Raw genomic sequence first — 19,093 nt, forward strand, 5'->3', positions numbered from 1 at the left:
TTAACTAGGATCACCTATCAAGTAGTGAGATGGCCCAAGGGACACGGAGAAGAATTAACCAACAAATACACTGTTAGTAGTGAGAGCTGGTTACCTGCAAAAAACAGTATCTGACTTGAGTAGGAGATCGTAGTTTTGTTGATTCAGGAGCTGTTAATGTGTTGGCTTAAGGGGTAAAAATGGTAGGGGATTTTGGAGGTAATGTGAAGTAAAAATTAGAGGAAGGAAATTTGATTCAGGGATTTAATTTGGCAAATGTCTTTAATTTCTGCTTTCCACGGTCTCCATACATGAGTTGTGTGTATAGTCTATTTGTGGATTTAGGATGGGTTATATATTTGGGCAGTTTCATTTTAATGCTAATAGCATCCAACAAAGGGAAAACAGAACAGACTTCTAAGCGTTTTCTTTTAAAGCTGACCTCACATGTGATTCTTGGTAGGAAGAAGATGCGAGCCAGCCCCATCCGCATCCCGACTGTCAGCAATGACACCTACTGGGACTTCTGCTTCCATCTGTAAGTATCATACTCACTCAGCGGCCTGAAACATTGGGACCTCCACTTAAGGCAAACCTTGGTGAACTTTGCATGCATATTATATAGTAGAGAAGATTGAGCTTCTGTGTTGTATGCTAATAATGGTTCTGCTCTAACGTCCATTTGTACTTGTGCAACCTATGCAAGATGGAAAACAAATGTTTTTTTCCTAACTTAAGGGAAATTTCAATTTTTTTTAATAAAGATAGGTTACTTATAGCGAGATTGGTAAAGTCATGGAGAATTAAATATAGAAAAATTAATGAGAAATTGAAATTGTTTCATGAAATAAAGAGACAATAAGTAAATTAAAAATTTCACATCATAACAGCTAATACTTATTGAGCAAATACTATGTGCTGGACACTGTTCTAAGTACTTACGCATATTAATGCCACTAATTCCCCCAAAACCCTGTGAGGGAGGTACTGTGATTACACCATTTTTTAGGTAAGGAATATGAATTAAAGAGAGGTTAGGCAATTTGCTCGAAGTCACACAGCTAGTAAATGCTATTCAAACTGGGCAGTCTGACTCCAGAGTCCATTCCTTAACCACTCCTCTATACCAGGGTTTCTCAACCTCGACACTATTGACATTTTGGATCCGATAATTCTTTGTTGTGAGGGCTGTCCTGTGCATTGTAGCATCCCTGGTCTCTACCTATGAGATGTCAGTAGCACTGTCCCAGTTGTGACAAGCCAGGATATCTCCAGACATTGCCAAATGTCCCCTGAGAGCAGTATCACCCTTGGTTGAGAACCATTGCTCTATACCAATGCTATCAAGTAGAAATATAACGCAAGCCACAAATGTAATATTAAATTTTTAAGTAGCCATATTAAAAGATAAAAATAAACAGGTAAATTTAATTTTAACACCATATTTATTTATTTCAATATATCTAAAATATTACATAACGTAATTCATGAAATACGTTTTCTTCAATTAAGTCTTTGAATTTCGGTGTGTGTTTTACACCTGCAGCAGATCTCAGTTCAGACCAGACACATTTCACGTGCTTAATAGCCACATGAGACTAGTAGCTAACGTATTAGCGTAATTCTGTACCATCTCATAAAATATCTTAAGGTTAAGGGTTATACAAATATAAAATTGAAGTTAAAAATGTAGAGTATCTTGGAAATAATCAGATAATTCATATTTAATTTTACTAGTCAGAATTCACATTTATGATGGCAACATGTAGAATAAGTTAGAAACCTAGCAGATCTTTCATTTAACTGGCCTAATTATTTTATTCTGCCTATCCTTCCAGATATCTAACTGGTCAGTATTCTCCAGGCATGTTTTTTACCTTTCATAGCAAAATGTTCAAAGCTAGTTCAGGGCTTGGCAGTCTCAAGTCATTTGTCAAGACCTCAGTGTTTCTACTTCCTTTGAGGCCCTGCTGTTGAAGCTTGCTCCCTTTGGTCTCAGCTTAATTTCATTCAAGGCTGAAATTTAAATATTTAGGGCTTATAATTTTTTTAAAAAAATTATTTATTTAAATTTATTTATTTGTTTATTTATTTATTTTTGGCTGCATTGGGTCTTCGTTGCAGCGCACGGGCTTCCTCTAGTTGCGGCGAGTGGGGACTACTCTTGTGGTGTGCTGGCTTCTCGTTGCAGTGGCTTCTCTTGTTGTGGAGCACGGGCTCTAGGCGCGTGGGCTTCAGTAATTGTGGCACGTGGGCTCAGTAATTGTGGCTCGTGGGCTCTAGAGCACAGGCTCAGTAGTTGTGGTGTATGGGCTTAGTTGCTCAGCTGCATGTGGGATCTTCCCGGACCAGGGCTCGAACCCTTATCCCCTGCATTGGCAGGCAGATTCTTAACCACTGCGCCACTAGGGAAGCCCCTGGGGCTTATAATTTTTAATATCCAAAATTAGTAATCTCTTTGGTGACCCCAGTAGATTGAACTTCTGCTTCAGGTGGGTGAAATATGCAGCCTACGCGAAGCCTTCTATTGAGGGACTGAGCTTTCTTTCCGTGAGTTTTCTTGAGTTATGATCTCTTGTCACAGACTTCCTCCACCTTCAGTCTTTTTCAGGTATCCTAAAGGCCTTACGCTTTCTTTTTCCATTCATTTGTTCATTATTTAACCAGCCATTATTTGTTTTTACTGTGAGCCAGGTATCAGGGTTTCTTAGAAACAAATGAGACTCAGCCCCAGCCCTGGTGGAGTTAACTGGCTAGGAAGCAAAGAAGACTCCGAAACAAAAGCAGATTTTGAAAATGAGACTGTTGCGTGATTCGCACTATAGTAGAAGTTGGAGAAGACTTTTGCAAGCCCTGTAGAGGGTGTTTCTACTGCTACTCCAGTGCTAGACTTCCAGCAGCGGTGACATTCGAGTTGGAGGAGGAGTACGGAATTCAGTAGGCAGAGAACAGGCAGGTTCAGCACCTGTCTCCTGCTTACAGCGCTGCGCCAGCCTTCCCTGGCTTTTCCATTGAATTTGCATGTCTTCTGAAAGCACACTTCCGTTTGTGGGCAGAAGGCAGTCCTGCTGGGCCCTGGGCTTGGGCCTGAAGAAATGTTGCTGTCCTGTCCACATAACCTGGTTTGCCCACATGCCTAAATAAACATAGGTTATTTAGAACAGGACTCTGGCTGGGTATTAGGATGTCATTTATTCGAACCTGGTGTAAAAGGTTGCAGTTGACATTTATTTTCCTTCTAAATTTTCCTCTTTGTTTTTCTTACAATGAAAATTCATTACTTATCTAATCAGTGGAAAAGGAAGACAAATTTTATTTTAAAAACTATACTATGGTTGAACTTTTAAAAGCTATCGTGAATACAAAGGTGATTCCTTTGGGGGAACTTATTAATAATTAAAATTTCTGTTGTTGCTCTTAATATCTTAGAATTCTGTTTCTTCTGGATCACTTTATGATGTCTCTGGTAGAGTTAGGATATGGTTATCTTTTTTGTTATGTAAGATTAACTCTTTGGACTTTTATCTTTATCATACCAATTACCCATTCATAATTACGTTCAGCATCATAGTCTGAGATCTGCATGGGGTGTGTGTGTGTGTGTGTGTGTGTGTGTGTGTGTGTGTGTGTGTGTAAGGGGGTGGGCAGGGGGTGCTGGGAAGAGGGAGATTTTCAACCCACTCAGCTCTTTCTCAAACACGTTTGCTTTTTTGTTTTGTTTTTTCTAACATAATTGAGAAGGTCATTTCTCTTCTGAATCTGCACTTGACCCAGTGTGGGTTCTCTCCCCTCTCCTTGGTGGGACCACATCCTCTTTAGTTACTATTTACGTTGAAGCTTTTAAGAAATATGAAAGAAGACACATAAAGTTCTGACCTCAAAATGTTAGTTCCCTTTACCTTATTTCATTATGTCCATTTTCCCCCCTGGTTTGGATCAGAATTTTAGAACATCAGGGATCTTGGAGATCTTCCAATTCAACATCCTCACGTCATGGAGCTCATAAAATAAGAATACCTAATGTTAAAAGAGCACTTACTAAATAGCAGGCTAAGTGATTTATGAATATTATCTGATTTAATACCATAACCTCATCAGGTGGGTATTCATATTGACTTCATTTTACAGTGAAGCAAACCAGTAACTTACTTAGGGTCATATGGTTGGTAAGCAGCAGGGCTGTGACTCTGCCATAGGTGGGAGGTTCCCTAAATCTGTTTGATTGGAACCACTACATTGCCGTTCTAATTCTTGGCTTTTCAGGTGACGTGAGTTCACCACCTAGCTTTACTCTACAGGTTTATTTTAGAGATCATATTCCTAGCCCCCAGTTGGGAGGGCTCTGTCCTTCAGTGCTACCTTGTTTGAGATATGCAGGGTTAAACCTGACTCCGTGTCCCTCTCTGGTACCCACAGGTCACAGCAAACCAAGATCCCAGAGCATCAGCAGACAGATGAGTTGTATCCCACTAGTGGGTCTGGAGAGAGCGAACAAGATGCTGAAGCCAAGGAGAAGGCCATAGACCGTATGTCTCTTCCCAAAGAGAAACTGGCCCAATCCCAGAAGAAAGTAGCTCAGCTGATTAAGGGAAAAATGATAATAAAACAAAAAACTCACTGGGTTTTCCATTTAAAAATACGTCCATGACTAGAGAAGTTCTTCCTTAATTGCAGATTGAAGGACATGAAGTAGAGGAAGGTGTTATATTTCTCTATAAGTGGAAGAAAAGAAAGCAGAGCATAGTCGGTAGCCAGCCCGCCTTCGGGCTCCACACGTGGGTCACTGTGCATACCTCCTTGGAGTGTTTGTGCTCCTAGCTTTAAACTAAAAATTGTTTGCTTCTTCCTGTTGCTGTTTGATTACGTTAATTAAAAAATCATCTTTTGATTTCTCCTGAAAGGTTTCAGAATAATATCTTTTGGGTAACAAGAAGGCCAGGATAGTGAGGCAGGAGGCTGAGAGTAAGGGTAGCCAGGCAGAGTCTAGGCTCAGGCCTGGCAAGGATACGGTGAGATGCCTGTGGTTACAGTGGAATCATAAGCAAACCAAAGGACCGGAAGTGGGCGGTAGCAGCAGGGGTCAGAGAGTGTAGGTATCCATTTTCAAGAGCAAAGCAAGGACTTGGGAACTAGGACCTCAGAGCAAGCCTTTAGCAAGAGTGTTCAAAATGCGGGAACCCGAGAAAGCATGTCAGTGACCCTCACGATTAACACACAGGCACCGGCTTGCTCCCAGAGCATTATTTATCAACAAAGGAGTTCATGTACTGACTTACTGACTTCCTGGCCATTCCTGGCTAAAGGAAAAAATGATCTTAACGTACATGTGTGAAAAATAAAACTCTGCAGATGGCTTAGGAAAGGCTGAGAGGCACTTCAGAGGGAGATGATAGAAGCTGATACTTCCCTAGATGGATGTATTTATAATATAAAGTTACCTCTGTACAGTACCCAGAAACTTGCAAAGGACCATCATCCTGACCTGGATCCAATAATATTTCATAAACCCAGGCTAGAATGATCACTTCTAGAAAGACAAGTACCCACTGCTGCGGAATGCAAGTGTGGGCTTTTAAGACTTGACAGCTCCTCGGGACTTCCCTGGTGGCGCAGTGGTTAAGACTCCCAATGCAGGGGGTCCGGGTTTGATCCCTGGTCTGGGAACTAGATCCCACATGCGTGCTGCAACTAAGAGTTCACAAGCCACAACTAAGGAACCCGCCTGCCGCAACTAAGACCCAGCACGACCAAATAAGTAAATATTAAAAAAAAAAAGAAAGAAAGAAAGACTTGACAGCTCCTTGACCAGTTTGGATAATGACAAAGATTCAGATTTAGGAGTTCTATCTAGCCCAGCTCAGCGCTCACAGCCCTGAAGGACAGGAATGTTGGTGGCAGGAGCAGCAGCCCTGGATTGACCTCTAGAGCCCATACTGGTTGTCTCAATTTCCCCGGGGCGGGAAGTGTGGGGATGAGTGAATACAGAATGTCCAGAGCCAGGACAGAACTCAAGGCTTTGGACTCTCATTCCAGTGACTTTTCGTGATGTTATGCTTCTCCCTCAGAATAGAACTTAGTGTTTACTGTGCGTTCAGCCTGTGCAGAACTCTCAAAAATTCGGACTGAATGGATGTTTCTAAAACACGAGGGGAAATGTCCCTCTAACACTGTTTGCGTCTGTGTGTTTGAGCTGGGAGGGGTGAAGCATCAGGGTAGGAAGGAGATGGGGTGGGGGGATGGGAATCATGGGGATCGGAAGGGAGCAGTCCTTGGACCACTCTGTCTGTGTGTTACTCTGTAAATGGTTACATTCAGATGACACGTAACAGATTTGGATCACTTTGATGTTGACTCACTTTCCCTACAGTAACTCCATGAGGTAGATGGTATAGATTTCCAAATAGAAAAGGAAGCTGGGACTCAGGGTGATCTTGCCCCAAACATCACAGTCAGTAAACAGAGGGTTGAAACTCCAGGCTTTTGAGTCCTTGAAGTGCCGTTTTCACCTCACTGGGAAATGAATGCCTGACTTTGTCAGTTAGTGCAGCCAGTCGATGACTGTGTTTGTAGAGTTACTGACGTCTGTGACCTGAAGGTGCAGTTCTCTGATTTCTTAGAGAGCTCTGCCTGTCAGTTCTACAGAGCCAGGGGCTCTCTCCCCGCCTCATACTTACCTTTGCCAATCGAGAGATGATTTATTCAGCAAATACTGAATGAGCGCCTCCTCTCTGCATGGAGCAAACAGCAGTGAACATGAGAAATAAACTGTTCTTTTATTTATTTATTAAATTTATAAATTTATTTATTTATTTTTGGCTGTGTTGGGTCTTCATTGCTGTGGCGAGCGGGGGCTACTCTTTGTTGCGGTGTGCAGGCTTCTCATTGCGGTGGCTTCTCTTGTTGTGGAGCACGGGCTCTAGGCACGTGGGCTTCAGTAGTTGTGGCACGTGGGCTCAGTAGTTGTGGCAGGCAGGCTCTAGAGCGCAGGCTCAGTAGCTGTGGCGCACAGGCTTCATTGCTCTGCGGCATGCGGGATCTTCCTGGACCAGGGCTCGAACCTGTGTCCCTTGCATTGGTGGGCAGATTCTTCACCACTGTGCCACCAGGGAAGCCCCAGGAATAAACTGTTCTTGAGGAACTTATTTTCTATTTGGGGAGACAGATCATAGACAAACAAAATAATAGTTACTGCAAAATCAGAGAGAGGTAAGTGCCATGAAGAAAAAAATCAAATAGGTAATGGGGTAGTAAGTGATGGGGTGAGAGTCTGTTTTAGATAAGGTGGCCAAGGAAGGCCTCTCTGAGGTGAATGCAATGAAAATGACAGAAGAGGGTAACGATGTGTGAGAGGGTCCCAAGCTGGGGGGACAACAGGTGTACAAGCCCCAAGTTAGAAATTAGTTTGCTATGTTCAGGAACATCGGATTTGTTTAAAAATCCAGATATGTTTATAGTAATAATGAGAAGAAGAATGATAAATAACTAGCTATTTGGTCACCATCGGAGGATGCTAGTGAATGAACTCACTGTTTGGAAAGCTGCTAAATAAAGAGAATGATGAAATCATGTATCCTGTCCTTCTGATACGAACTGTACTATTGGGTAACTAAGAAGGAGATGAGAGGAGATTTCCTTTTATAAAGTTATTCCACCTAACATGAAGAGGGAATGATAGAATTAGGATATCAGCGTTTTATAATCTTTTATAGATTAATTCACGTAGTTTTGCTTTTATCAGAAAGAGACAACCCAAGGTTAGGTGTCTTCTGATGGTAGAACATATGAAGTAGTTTTGCTAAAAAAAAGAAAAGCTAAAGGTAACCAAACTTCTAAATCAACCACCAATATAAAGGCAGAATGGAGACTGGAAGGACATGTTGAGTGACACCATAAAGATTCAACCAAATTTCCATTTTTGGGAAACACTATAAACCAAATAACTCAGTTTCTTCAATAAATAATTTGCAATGCAAAGAATTAGAAATGGAGGTGGAACCCACTGATCAAAAGAGACTCAGGAGACTGATCTCAGTGTATGGACAATTAAACTGTAAAAGAAATGTTAGCTTTATGAGGTAATTATTAGGTTTACGAGACTAGGTATCCGATAGTAAGGAATTGTTATTAATATTTTGGTGAGATAGTGATTTTGTGGTTATATTTCTAAGTCTGTATCTTTTGGAGATACTTATGAAATATGAAATGATTTAATATCTTTGATTTGCTTCAAAATCGTAGAGGGAGAGGGTGGATGCTTGAGGAGCATAGGTATGAAACCAGGTTGGCTGTGAGCAATGAAGCTGACTCACTCTCCATGCTCTTTTTGTATACTGTTACAGTTTTTCACAATAAGAGGTTAAAAGAAGTCACTCTGGCTATGATGTAGAAAGTAGACTATGGGGGGCAAGAGTGGAGGCAATTAGGAGGGGCTGTGGTCACCCAGGTCAAAGATGAGGGTGGCTTGGACTAGGTACACGTGGCAGAAATGAGAAGTGTGTAGCTTTAGGACTTAGGAATAGGGTGGAGCCAAGAGGACTTGATGGATTGGCTGTGGGATGGGAAGGGGGGAGGAGAGAAAAAGTTGACAGTGGACGCAGTCCTGCAATCCAGTGATAAGATACAGGCTGGAGATTTTCCTCCTTCCCAAAAAGTGTAATGACTTGTTTGCTCTCTGCAGAATACCCTAGCAAATAAGGAGCTGATTCGCTGTGTCATCCTTCCTCGGATTATTTTTGGGGAAGAACCCTGGAAATGTGCACAGGCTTTGGCCACCCTGGCTTACAGCTACGTGACACTGAGAGGTACTCGATTTCCCCGGCTGGGTCTGGGGGAGCCAGCCACACTGAGCCCACACAGAACCACAGTCGGGGTGGGGTTGCCCAGGGGAGGGTCCATCCTGTCCCCAACTCACACCTTGTCAAGAAGCGGGGAAGTCCATGGATGAGGCGGGCAGTGTGACAGGGATCGTAGAGGTAAAGGTAATAATGAGGGAAGGAAAGCAGAGGACAGAAGCCCGGAGGACAAGAGCGTTAGGGTTGGGTAGCGGAAGCGGAGCCAGCAAGGAAATAGAATCAGGAGGGGCCAAGTCATGGAAGCCAAGGGCGGAGAAGGGGTTTCAAAAGGAAGCGCAGTGTGGTTTCAGCAGGGTCAGATGGCAGAGAGAGGTCAATGAGGTGAAGGCCGAAGACAGACCCATGGAATTGTCAGTTGGCAAGTCATTGACACTTGGTTTGGCACCGACAGGTATACTCCTTGGGCCCTGGGAGAGCCCAGATTCAGGGAGACAACTTAGGTAACTATTTTTGAAATTCTGACCTGAGGTGATGGCAGCTTGAACCTGAGAGGAAAGTACCAGAAGCATCTGAGGGGGATGTCTGAACCGAGGGCAGGCAGACACGGCCTCCCTTTCTTTAGAGAGATTACTGTGGTAGGTCTGTGGAAGGAGGTTGGCCTTCATCTTCTGAAGTCAACCCTTTCTATGAATAGCCACAGTGGACTTTGAGTTTTGCTTTTCCAGTTAGATTCCAGACTGACTCAAGACCGGTAAACAGGTTACATTATAAAAGATGGTGGGAGCACCACCCTCTTTTCCCTAATTCACAGTTCTTCCTGCCACATGAATGGAGAACCACATTTGAGTAGTAGGTTGGAGGGGAAAAAGTTTTCCTGTAAAAGAAGGTCTTTTTGTGTGTTTGTTTTTTCTAGATGGGAAAAACAACTTCCTGATTAGCTGAAGTGCCCACATAATATAACAGCACTCAGTCTTGAACCCAGACTTTCTGAGGCCTAGCCTAGAGTTTTTCTAGAATAGGTTTTGATTATGACCGTACCTTGAGAATAGCCTAGGGTCTCTTATTTCAGGTATAGGCCTTACCCAGTTTCTTCACTTTAATTATTTTTGAAGTCTGTGGTCCTTCAAATAAAACAGCGAAAGCTTTGAAAAATCACGGACCTTCAAGAGGGATGAAGTGCTTGCTGAATTCCACTTAGTTTTCTTGTCATTAATCCTGCAACTGCTGCAAAATAGACAGAATTTATGAGCCAGGCTCCCATGTAGGCGGGACGTATGCATCTGTGTGTGCTCACGCCTCACTGCACGTGTGCATGCTTTATGGCCAGCAGACCTGCCTGGCTCATTTCCCTGGGAGCCTTTTCCAGCAATGGGGGAAGGGCGTCAAGCCAGAAGGCTGATTTCTCTCGATAAATGGTCTTCCAGTAAGTATTTAATGAGACACTTGTATATGTGAAATTCTTTGACGAGGGCTCTGGGAACTATAAGGGGCAGAAGGCACAGTCGTTGCCTTCAGAGAACTTACAACCTCGTATGGAAGGTGAGCTACCCACGGACAACTGCGATAGAAGGCACCGGAAGGCACCAGAAGGCCATGGGACTGGTTTAAATACAGGGCTTTGGGGGCGCTGGGTGAAATCATTTCTGACTGAAGGTAGTAAGTGATAGATTCAGGAAGAGGTGCCATTCAAGAAGGCCCTTTAAAAATGAGTAGGGTTGGGTAGGCAGAAGAAGGGGTGGGCATTTCTGATGAAGAGCAAGGCCTGGCAGACGCATGGAGGTGGGAAAGTGCAGCGTGTGTTTAGAAAGTAATCAGCAGCGCTGGCTAGATACGGTAAGGACCACTCAGATGAACCTGGAAAGGAGGGCGCTTTGGGCAGGCTGAGGAATTAGTCATTTATTTGGTAGACAAGGAGGACTATTAGAGATTTTCCAGCAGGGGGATGAATAAATCAAAGTGTGCTTTTGGAAAGGTCAGTCTAGCAATGATAGCTAGAATGGAAGCTATCTCATCTAGCTGTTTACCTCTAGGTGTAAAACCAGGCTGGTGACAGGGGGCACGAATGAGAAGGTAAGGATTTAAGAGTCTATGAAGGACAGATACCTTTACCTTTTAAGCCAGAGATCCCACTTTTGGGACTCTTTCCTGAATACACACTTAAATGGATGATATTATTCTTTGCAGCATTGTTTATGATAGTAGAAGATTGGAAACAACCAAGTATACTCATCATACTTGGACTAATACACACTATGTGGTATATACAGCCTTAGAAAGGGCTTATCTACCACTAGGGAAAGATCTCCTGGATACATCTTTAGGCAACAGAGAACGCACAACGCAGGACCGTGTTTGTAACATACCTCTTTTCAGGTAAGAAGGAGGGGAGAGAAATGAGAATATGTGCTTATATTCACATCAAGAAACACTGAAGGAAACACAAGAAAGAAACAAAAGTTACCTAGAGGCTGCTTGTGAAAGGGAATAGAATTTGAAGTGAGACCTCTCAACATTTACCTTTCCATATAATTTTAACTTTTGAACCATGGGAATATATTACCTATTCAAAAATGATAGTTAAAAAAGGGCTGTGAAGGAAGAATTGGCAGGACATGGCATTGGATTTCTGCCGTTGAGATTCAAAGTGAGGCAAGATGATCAAGAAAGCTAGAGCCCTCCAGGTGCCTCTCCCGAGCTTCGCTTCCTTTGGAAAGGAAGCGAAGTGGGAGAGGAATGGTGGGTCTAGTTTTTGATATATTGATTTTGAATTACAACGGAGAAATCCACAAGTATATTTTTACTAGGTGCTGGAAAGTTGGGACCAGAACTGAGGAGGAGAGAAGGGGAATCCTAAGCATGGAAGAATATTTGAGACCAGAACTAGGGAGGGAGGGGAAATGGAAAATTATAAGCATGAAGGCCGAGGTTGACGTTATAGGAGTTGATAAAACTTCTGAGAGGAGAGAGAAGAAAAGGAAGAAATGGAAAGACAGACCCTTGGAGAATGGACATATTAATGGAAGGGAAACAGAGGACCCTGGTAGAGTGAGCAAAGAGTGCAATAGAGAAGGTTTATCAAGGAGAGCTGAGTTAGAGCAGTGCCCTGGGAGCCAAGAGGAGAAGCCAAGCAGCCTAGGTGTCTGATGCTGCCATGAGATGGGGATACAAGAAACTGCGACTGCACTTACTCAGTAAGAGGCCCTTGGGGACCTCATGAGAACCATTTCTGCAGAAGGGTTGGAGCAGACGCCAGATCCCAGGGATGAGGGGAAGGCATGGGCCGGTAGCCTAGGCTATGTATGCCACGTCCTGCGTAGTGAAGGCTATGTATGCCACGTCCTGCATAGTGAAAGGGATGAGGGGAAACAGGAGGGTAGCTAGGGAAGGCAGAAAGGTCATTTGAAGCTAATTTTATAAGAGGAGGCGACCTGGGAACATTTTAGGCAGTGAAGAAGGAGCCAGATAGAGAGTTTGAAGGTTTTAAAAAATGGAGCAATCGATGCAGCGGGGTTCAGGAGTCAATAACAAAAAAACGCGAGGCCTTTGCGAAGCAGAGAGTGTAAAAGACTGATGGTTGGTGAAACAGGGTAAGGGACCCTAGAAGTGGAACTCTGTCACCAGCTGACCTGGCGAGAACCCTCCCGAGCCTAGGGCTTCAGTGGTTGAGAAAAGGGCAGGTGGAGGTGGCTGGTCACCGTGTGACCACTGTTTCCATGTGTTCAGGAAGGAGAAGACAGTAACATGGGCAAGCAGTTTCCTGGTGTTTTGCCTATTATTAATGAAGCAATGAATTAATTTGTTAGCCTGTTATTACTGGGAACCTTCCAGGTATCTGGGGCTCTAAGTGTTGCAGAAATCTCAAAAAAGATGCATAAGTCATGAACCCTACCTTCTCTGTCTAGTTGGTAAAAAAGCTGGTACAGGAACAACAGGGAATGATAAAGAGCAGTTGATCTGACCTTCAGGAAGCCTGGTACCTATCTGAAGTGAGTGTGCGTTTGAGAAGGCAGCCTTCTGTAAGCAGCTTTATGAAGAATGTCCAGAGTACATAAGGACATACATAAATAATAAATTGCTTAAGGGGATTGGACCCTGGTAGTAATGATGATGATAACAGCTAATATTTATTTAAACTCATTTCATTTCGGTGTCAGGCACTATTTAATCCTTTTTCATAAATTAATTAAATTAATGCTTGCAACAACCGTACGAGGTGGGAGGTATTTTCATTGCCATCTTATAGGTGAATAAACTGAAGTACAGATAGATTAAGTAACTCATTCAAGTAGTAAGTGGCTGAGCCAGCTTCTGTACCTGGAAGTCTGGCCCTAAGACCCTGCTGTCGTAATCACTGTACCACGAGAACTTCTTAAATATAGGTGATGGTCAAAGGTGACAGCAGCAGCCTCCAAAGACTGAGTAGCTCCGAGAAGATTCTCTGTGGCCTGAGTCAGAGTAACAGAAATCAGTGGTGGAATCTTACCCCAAACTAAAGCAAAATGATCGATACATTTGGTGGACAATCTCTGGACCGCTTTTCCAGTTCATTAATATGCCCTTGTGATTTCTGAATCTCAGGCTCCAGAAGCAGGTCTTGCTGCCACCCTGATTTTTACTTCTATAGTTGCTGCCCTGTTGGTGCAGGGAGAAGGCTGATGTCCCTGGCTGGGGAGGGCAAGTAAAGGAAAATGACGTGGTCTTGGAACAGACATCGGATTCAGGGAGGTGGGACTTGGAGTTAGGGAACAAGGTCACCGATCTGTGAGCATCCTCTAGAGAGAGAGGAAATGAGTCTTACACAGACACATATATGCAGAGCATTATTTTTACATAAAAGAGGGTGTTCTTGCAATTAGTAAAAAGCAAATGCATTTCAGAATATTAGATTCTGACTCTTCATACTTTGTCATCCTGAATTTTCTCATGTAGGAAATGCTATAAAAATATTATCACAGATTTTTTTTTAATGAAAAAGGAGCTTTTTCATACTTGAAAACTTTAGAAAGCATTTGTCTAGAGCAGTGGTCTCTAAACTCTTGAGAATTAGCTCTCTTTTCACAAAAAATGTTTTGAGCACTCTCCATAAATATGTACTTATTATAAACTATGTACAATAGTATTAAATATTATGTAATATTATATTCATAAAAATAGAAAACAAAAAAGATTGTTTTTAAAAGCAGAGAAATTTTAATTTTTTCCCCACATCCTTACGTCATCTTGCATACCCATAATAGGGGTACACGCACTCCACTTTGGAGACCAGAGTGGATTCTGGGAAGAGTAAAGGAGTCATTTTTTCTTTAGGGCTGATTTTAAAGTTGAATGAGCTGTTTTAAATCGAGATCCTAGTTCAATTTACTTTAGTCCATTGGTTACCAGCTCAGCTTTTTCATCAGAAGGACCACAGTGCAGGGCATGGGGAAGGGGAGACAGGGAACTATATACTCAATTAGCTGCTGAGTTTAGAGGAAAAGGGTTCCTCTTGGGGATTTCACAGCCAGCACTGGGCCCCTAGGGCTGGGGTGTGGAGCTGAGGGGGCAGCCTTGCAAAGCCTCAGAACAACTTTAGGATTTGTTTTCTGTTTAGGAGCCCAGAAGCAATGTTGTGCTGATTTGGGGGTGGTTTTCAATAGCTCATCCAGTTTCACTTTTCTCCCTCCTGTGGACCCAGGGAAGCATCTAGATGTGGTTCCTGCACTCCTTATTGACACGCTCCCAAGGGCCCAAATGGTTGTGGAAAGTAACCTATTTGATAAAAAGACTCTCGGTTTCCTACTTTGGTGTCTTGGCCTGATTCCCTGGCAGAGTTTTCTGTTGCCGCTGCCTTCTCAAGACCTATGAAGACTCCCTATTACCTAGCAGATCAAGTCCAGCTTCCTCAACTTGGCACCCAAGACTCCATTTTCTCCATCCAATTCACACGTTATGTGTCTTTCAACTTTAACCTCCCTTCAGGCAGACTGGTCTTCTTACAGCCTTTGCTAAATAATACTACAGCACCCCCCAACCCCACCCCACCAGTGCACGTGTGCACGAGTGTGCTCGTGTGCGCACACACACACACACACACACACACACACACACACACGCTTATTCTGTCTTTATGGCCTCAGGCTGTTTACTCCAAGTGGAAACCCGTTCTCGTTCTTCTCTATCAGTCAAAACCCTACCTACTCTTCAGAAAGGAGATGAGTCCCACTTCCTGTATAAAGGCTTTACTAACTCACTGTTTCTCCAAATGTGGTCCTCAGACAGCCTACATCAGTATCACCTAAGAGAGTTGTTATAAATCTGAATCCTTGGTTCTCACCTTAGAACTTGTGAACCGTAACTATGGGAGGCCCAGGAATCTGCATTTTAACAGGGTGCTTATGACGCTCCATGCAATTTGAGGACCACTGTCGTCTGGTAACTTGAGATGCAGCCCTCTCTTTCACCACAGAGTCCAGTTTCCTTTTCAGTTGAGACCTACAGAACAGGCATCTCTGAGTGTTCTACAAAGACTTCTCGGCTTCTGGGTCACTTTTAGGGCTCTTCCAGAGAAACTGTGTCCCCATTGCTGCAGTTCACTAAGGACCTGCACATCTGGAACATATGAGGGCTGCAGGCATCAAATGCAAGTCCTTTCAAATTATCTCTGTCGCCACTGACTGCACCCATCCTGTGAAAGCGGGCTCCAAGGGCCAAACGGAGAGCAAACTGAGGGCTGAGGTGTGAGCGGAGCATCAGAGGTACAGTGGGCCTCCCCACAGTGGCAGGGGTGAATATGTTTCTCAGACCCTGGGGGCTGCCAAGAGGAGAGCTGAAGCAGCCATGGCAGTCCTCAGTAGGGTGGAGGAGAACCCCTATGTGTTCTCTGCTGGCTTTTCTCTTTTCTCCAGAGTTTCCCTTTCCCATCAGGGATCCCTAGACATGAGCTAGGCTAGAAGATGAGGAAATAGTTCTGTAAACTGAATACTCCCAAGTCTCCCTCTGTTAACTGGACTAATAGTTCAAGTAAGTGCCCGGAATACCAGCCTTTAGTTAGAAAATGAGGGGAAACGTGCCCCATGTTCTGTCTAGCAGAGGTTTGGTATCCCCTTTGTCTTCTTTCTCTAGAGAGGGGCCTCACTGCAATTAGAAATCAGGTATTTTGTGCGTGTGTGTGTGTGTGTGTGTGTGTGACCAATTTGTATCACCAGCTTCATCTTGGATTGAAAAAAATCCCCAGATGGAAGTAATTGTATTCATAAGCCCTTTGACTTTATAGAATGCCTTTTCCAGAAAGCTCGAATGAAGCACAGCACTCTGTGGCATAACCCAGTTCATTCCTGGACTATCTCCATGTGTTTGGTAAAAGGGCAGCTTCTATAATTTTGTTGTCATTTTGCATTTGGAGGATGGAGAAGCTTTGTGGATTGAAAGGTCACATGGCATTAGCGGTGGATTGGGAATGGGATACTCAGCTTCCACTCCTGACTCCATCAGTGATTTCCAAACCGAGTCCGTAGACGAATGCCCGGATGGCTGCATAAGAAGCATTTGTGGAGTTAATTCAAAATATAGAGTCCTGGACACTATTCCTCTAGAGATTCCAACTCAATACGTCTGGGGTGAGGGGCAGGATGGGGGGAGCCAGGAACCTATATTCTTTACAAGCATTCCAGATAATTCTAATGCACTGCCAATTTGGGGAACCAATACTAAAGACCAAATGACAACCACAATGCCCTCCTTCCCCCTCCCAGTAATGTCTTTGACTGAGAAACCTTTTTAATGTTTCTCATCTTGCCATCCACCCTCAAACTTCCCCAGGTCTCCCAGCTCAGGCCAAGAAACATGCCGAGTGTGCCAAGAACACACTGCTGACCTGGAAGGGAAACACGACCTCAGACAAGGAGGAAAAGGAAATCCTGGAAACTCTGGTCATGCTCTACTAGACTCTGGGCGTGGCCTGGCTCCTACAGAGCCGATATCCTTCCCTTCCCAGCGGGGTCTGGAGATCAGGGCCAGGGGCCACGCATGCCACATGGGTCATCTCACACAGGGTAAGAGGTGAAACCGAGGCCTCGTAGCTCCATTCTGACATCCAGGTCTTCCACAAGCCTCTGCTGTCCATCTAGAAAGTACGAATGTTCCTCCTGTGTCTCTTCATATGAGCTGTGAGTTAAGCCATGGGAGGGTTGTCACTGGGGACACATCCCCTGGCCAGCTGGAAGCTTTTGGAGCCTGTCCCGCTCCTCAGAGCACTCAAGACAGTGTTAGCAATGAGGATGCAGGTGATAGCGGCGGTGGCCCTGTAGGAAGACAGAAAATGAATGGTAATTTAAAGCACTGTTTGTCAAAGTAGGCTGCATGTTGTAATCCCCTGGGGGAGCTTTCAGAATTATTGCTATTTGGGTCCCACCGCAGAGAGTTTGATTTAGTAGGTCTGGGGTGCATCTGTTCATTGAGATTTTTTAAAGCCCCAGGTGATTGTAACATACAGCCCAAAACCTCTGATTTAACGTACACATGATCATTTTAGTTTTTCTGAAATGCCGTTGAGAACACTGCCCATGAAACCAGAGGCCAAGCAAAATGGACAAAAGAAAGAGTTCTCCATATTTCCAGAGGGGAGCTGTTACATATGCCTCTCCTCAAAAAGCTTGTGATTTTGACAGCTCCTTTTGGTACCATCTCCACTTGAAAACTGTTCAGGGTCTTTCATGTTCATGAATAATCATAAGCCCTCTTTGAGCCCATGTGTCCCCAGTCTCTCCTCTCTACACATCCCCCTCTCTACTTTTTTGGTTCTGATGCTCAACTTGCAAAATCTGATATGTTTCCTTCTTCTCTTATGCCCTTAGTAGAGGGCTATTGAAAATGTGGGATAGAAGGATATTTGGAAATTAAGGGGATTTTCTTTCCTGCTATTTGCCTCTCGCCCAAAACCTGCTTTGCTTGGATTTTCTAAATGACCCAGAAAGTCCCTTTCAGCAGATTTAGTTCCTCTCTTTTACAGAAACCCACTTGGGAAAAATGAATAATTGTTGTCATGCAGTAGATGCCTCTAAGGAAATCCAGTGTAAGTTACGGTTTCCGTTCACTCCAAATGCTCACCACCCATCCTAGCCCTGGATTGCAGCAATACCACAGGACACCCAGGGCCCTGTTCCTTTTCTGAAGAATTCTCCCTTCTTGACAGCATATATAGATGGAAAATAGGGAAGGGTGCATTTTCAAATACTGCTTCGTTTTCCCAAGGGCCCCTTTTGTTTGCTTACCCACTGGTGCCCCTAGTCAGTGTGGGAGGTTTGTGTACCTGGCATTCTCCTTGACTGTTTCACTGGCAGAGAGGCTTATTTCAACCTGCAGAAGTCAGAGAGAAACATGGAGGAGCTGAAAAAATCATATAAGGGAGGGGCTTCTGGATTACAGGTCTCAGAGGAAGACCTAACAGTTGCTTTGGGCAGGTAAGATCTGGGCTTAGACAAGCTTGGACTTTTATGGCTAAGGCCTGGAATTACATGATTGTCTTGTACTCTCTATATAAAGGGAGAAAAATATTCAGAGCCAAATACCCAGAGACTCAAACGATAGTAAAAGAGGCTCGAATTTGCCAAACGCATACATCATGGTCTAAGCGTCGTGTGCTCTGTCCCATTTAATCCTCACAGCCACCACTGAGGTAGTTAGTGCAATAATTATGTCATTAGAGAGAGGGCAAAAAAACTGAGCTGAGGTTAAACAAACTATCCAAGGTGAAGCTTTTTTTTTTAATATATAAATTTTATTTATTTATTTTTGGCTGCGTTGGGTCTTCATTGCTGCGCACGGGCTTTCTCTAGTTGCGGCGAGCGGGGGCTATGCTTCGTTGCGGTGCATGGGCTTCCCATTGCGGTGGCTTCTCTTGTTGTGGAGCACGGGCTCTAGGCGCGCGGGCTTCAGTAGCTGTGGCATGTGGGCTCAGTAGTTGTAGCTCGTGGGCTCTAGAGCGCAGGCTCAGTAGTTGTGGTGCACGGGCTTAGTTGCTCTGCGGCATGTGGGATCTTCCCGGACCAGGGATCGAACCCGTGTCCCCTGCATTGGCAGGCAGATTCTTAACCACTGCGCCACCAGGGAAGCCCCAAGGTGATAAGCTTTAAGTGTTGGATCTGAACTTGATCTGAACTTACAAACTGTTAGCCCTTCCTTGTGCTGCCTCTCATACTTACTGTAAAATTCCTTTTTTTTTCTGAATTGCCACCTACTTTTGTCATCAAGTATGACAACTTAAAAGATGAGGAAGGAACAGTTAATGAAGACAGTTTATTGGAGGTCCGTGAGTTATGCATAGCACGTACATTTTAAGGGAAAGT

The 19,093-nt window shown here is 43.9% G+C and overlaps 1 protein-coding gene across 1 annotated transcript in view; it reads left to right on the forward strand.

Moving 5' to 3' along the window:
* Positions 1-449: 449 nt before the first annotated feature.
* Positions 450-19,093, forward strand: part of TTC23L (tetratricopeptide repeat domain 23 like) — a 57,646-nt gene continuing 39,002 nt past the window's right edge. Inside the window, 5 exon segments of the mRNA XM_065873634.1 lie at positions 450-517; positions 4,396-4,600; positions 8,657-8,780; positions 16,569-16,725; positions 18,083-18,208. Of these exon segments, the coding sequence (XP_065729706.1) occupies positions 450-517; positions 4,396-4,600; positions 8,657-8,780; positions 16,569-16,725; positions 18,083-18,208 (680 nt within the window).

The sequence above is a fragment of the Phocoena phocoena genome, chromosome 3 (genome assembly GCF_963924675.1).
Source record: "Phocoena phocoena chromosome 3, mPhoPho1.1, whole genome shotgun sequence".
In the NCBI taxonomy this organism is placed as follows: Eukaryota; Metazoa; Chordata; class Mammalia; order Artiodactyla; family Phocoenidae; genus Phocoena; species Phocoena phocoena.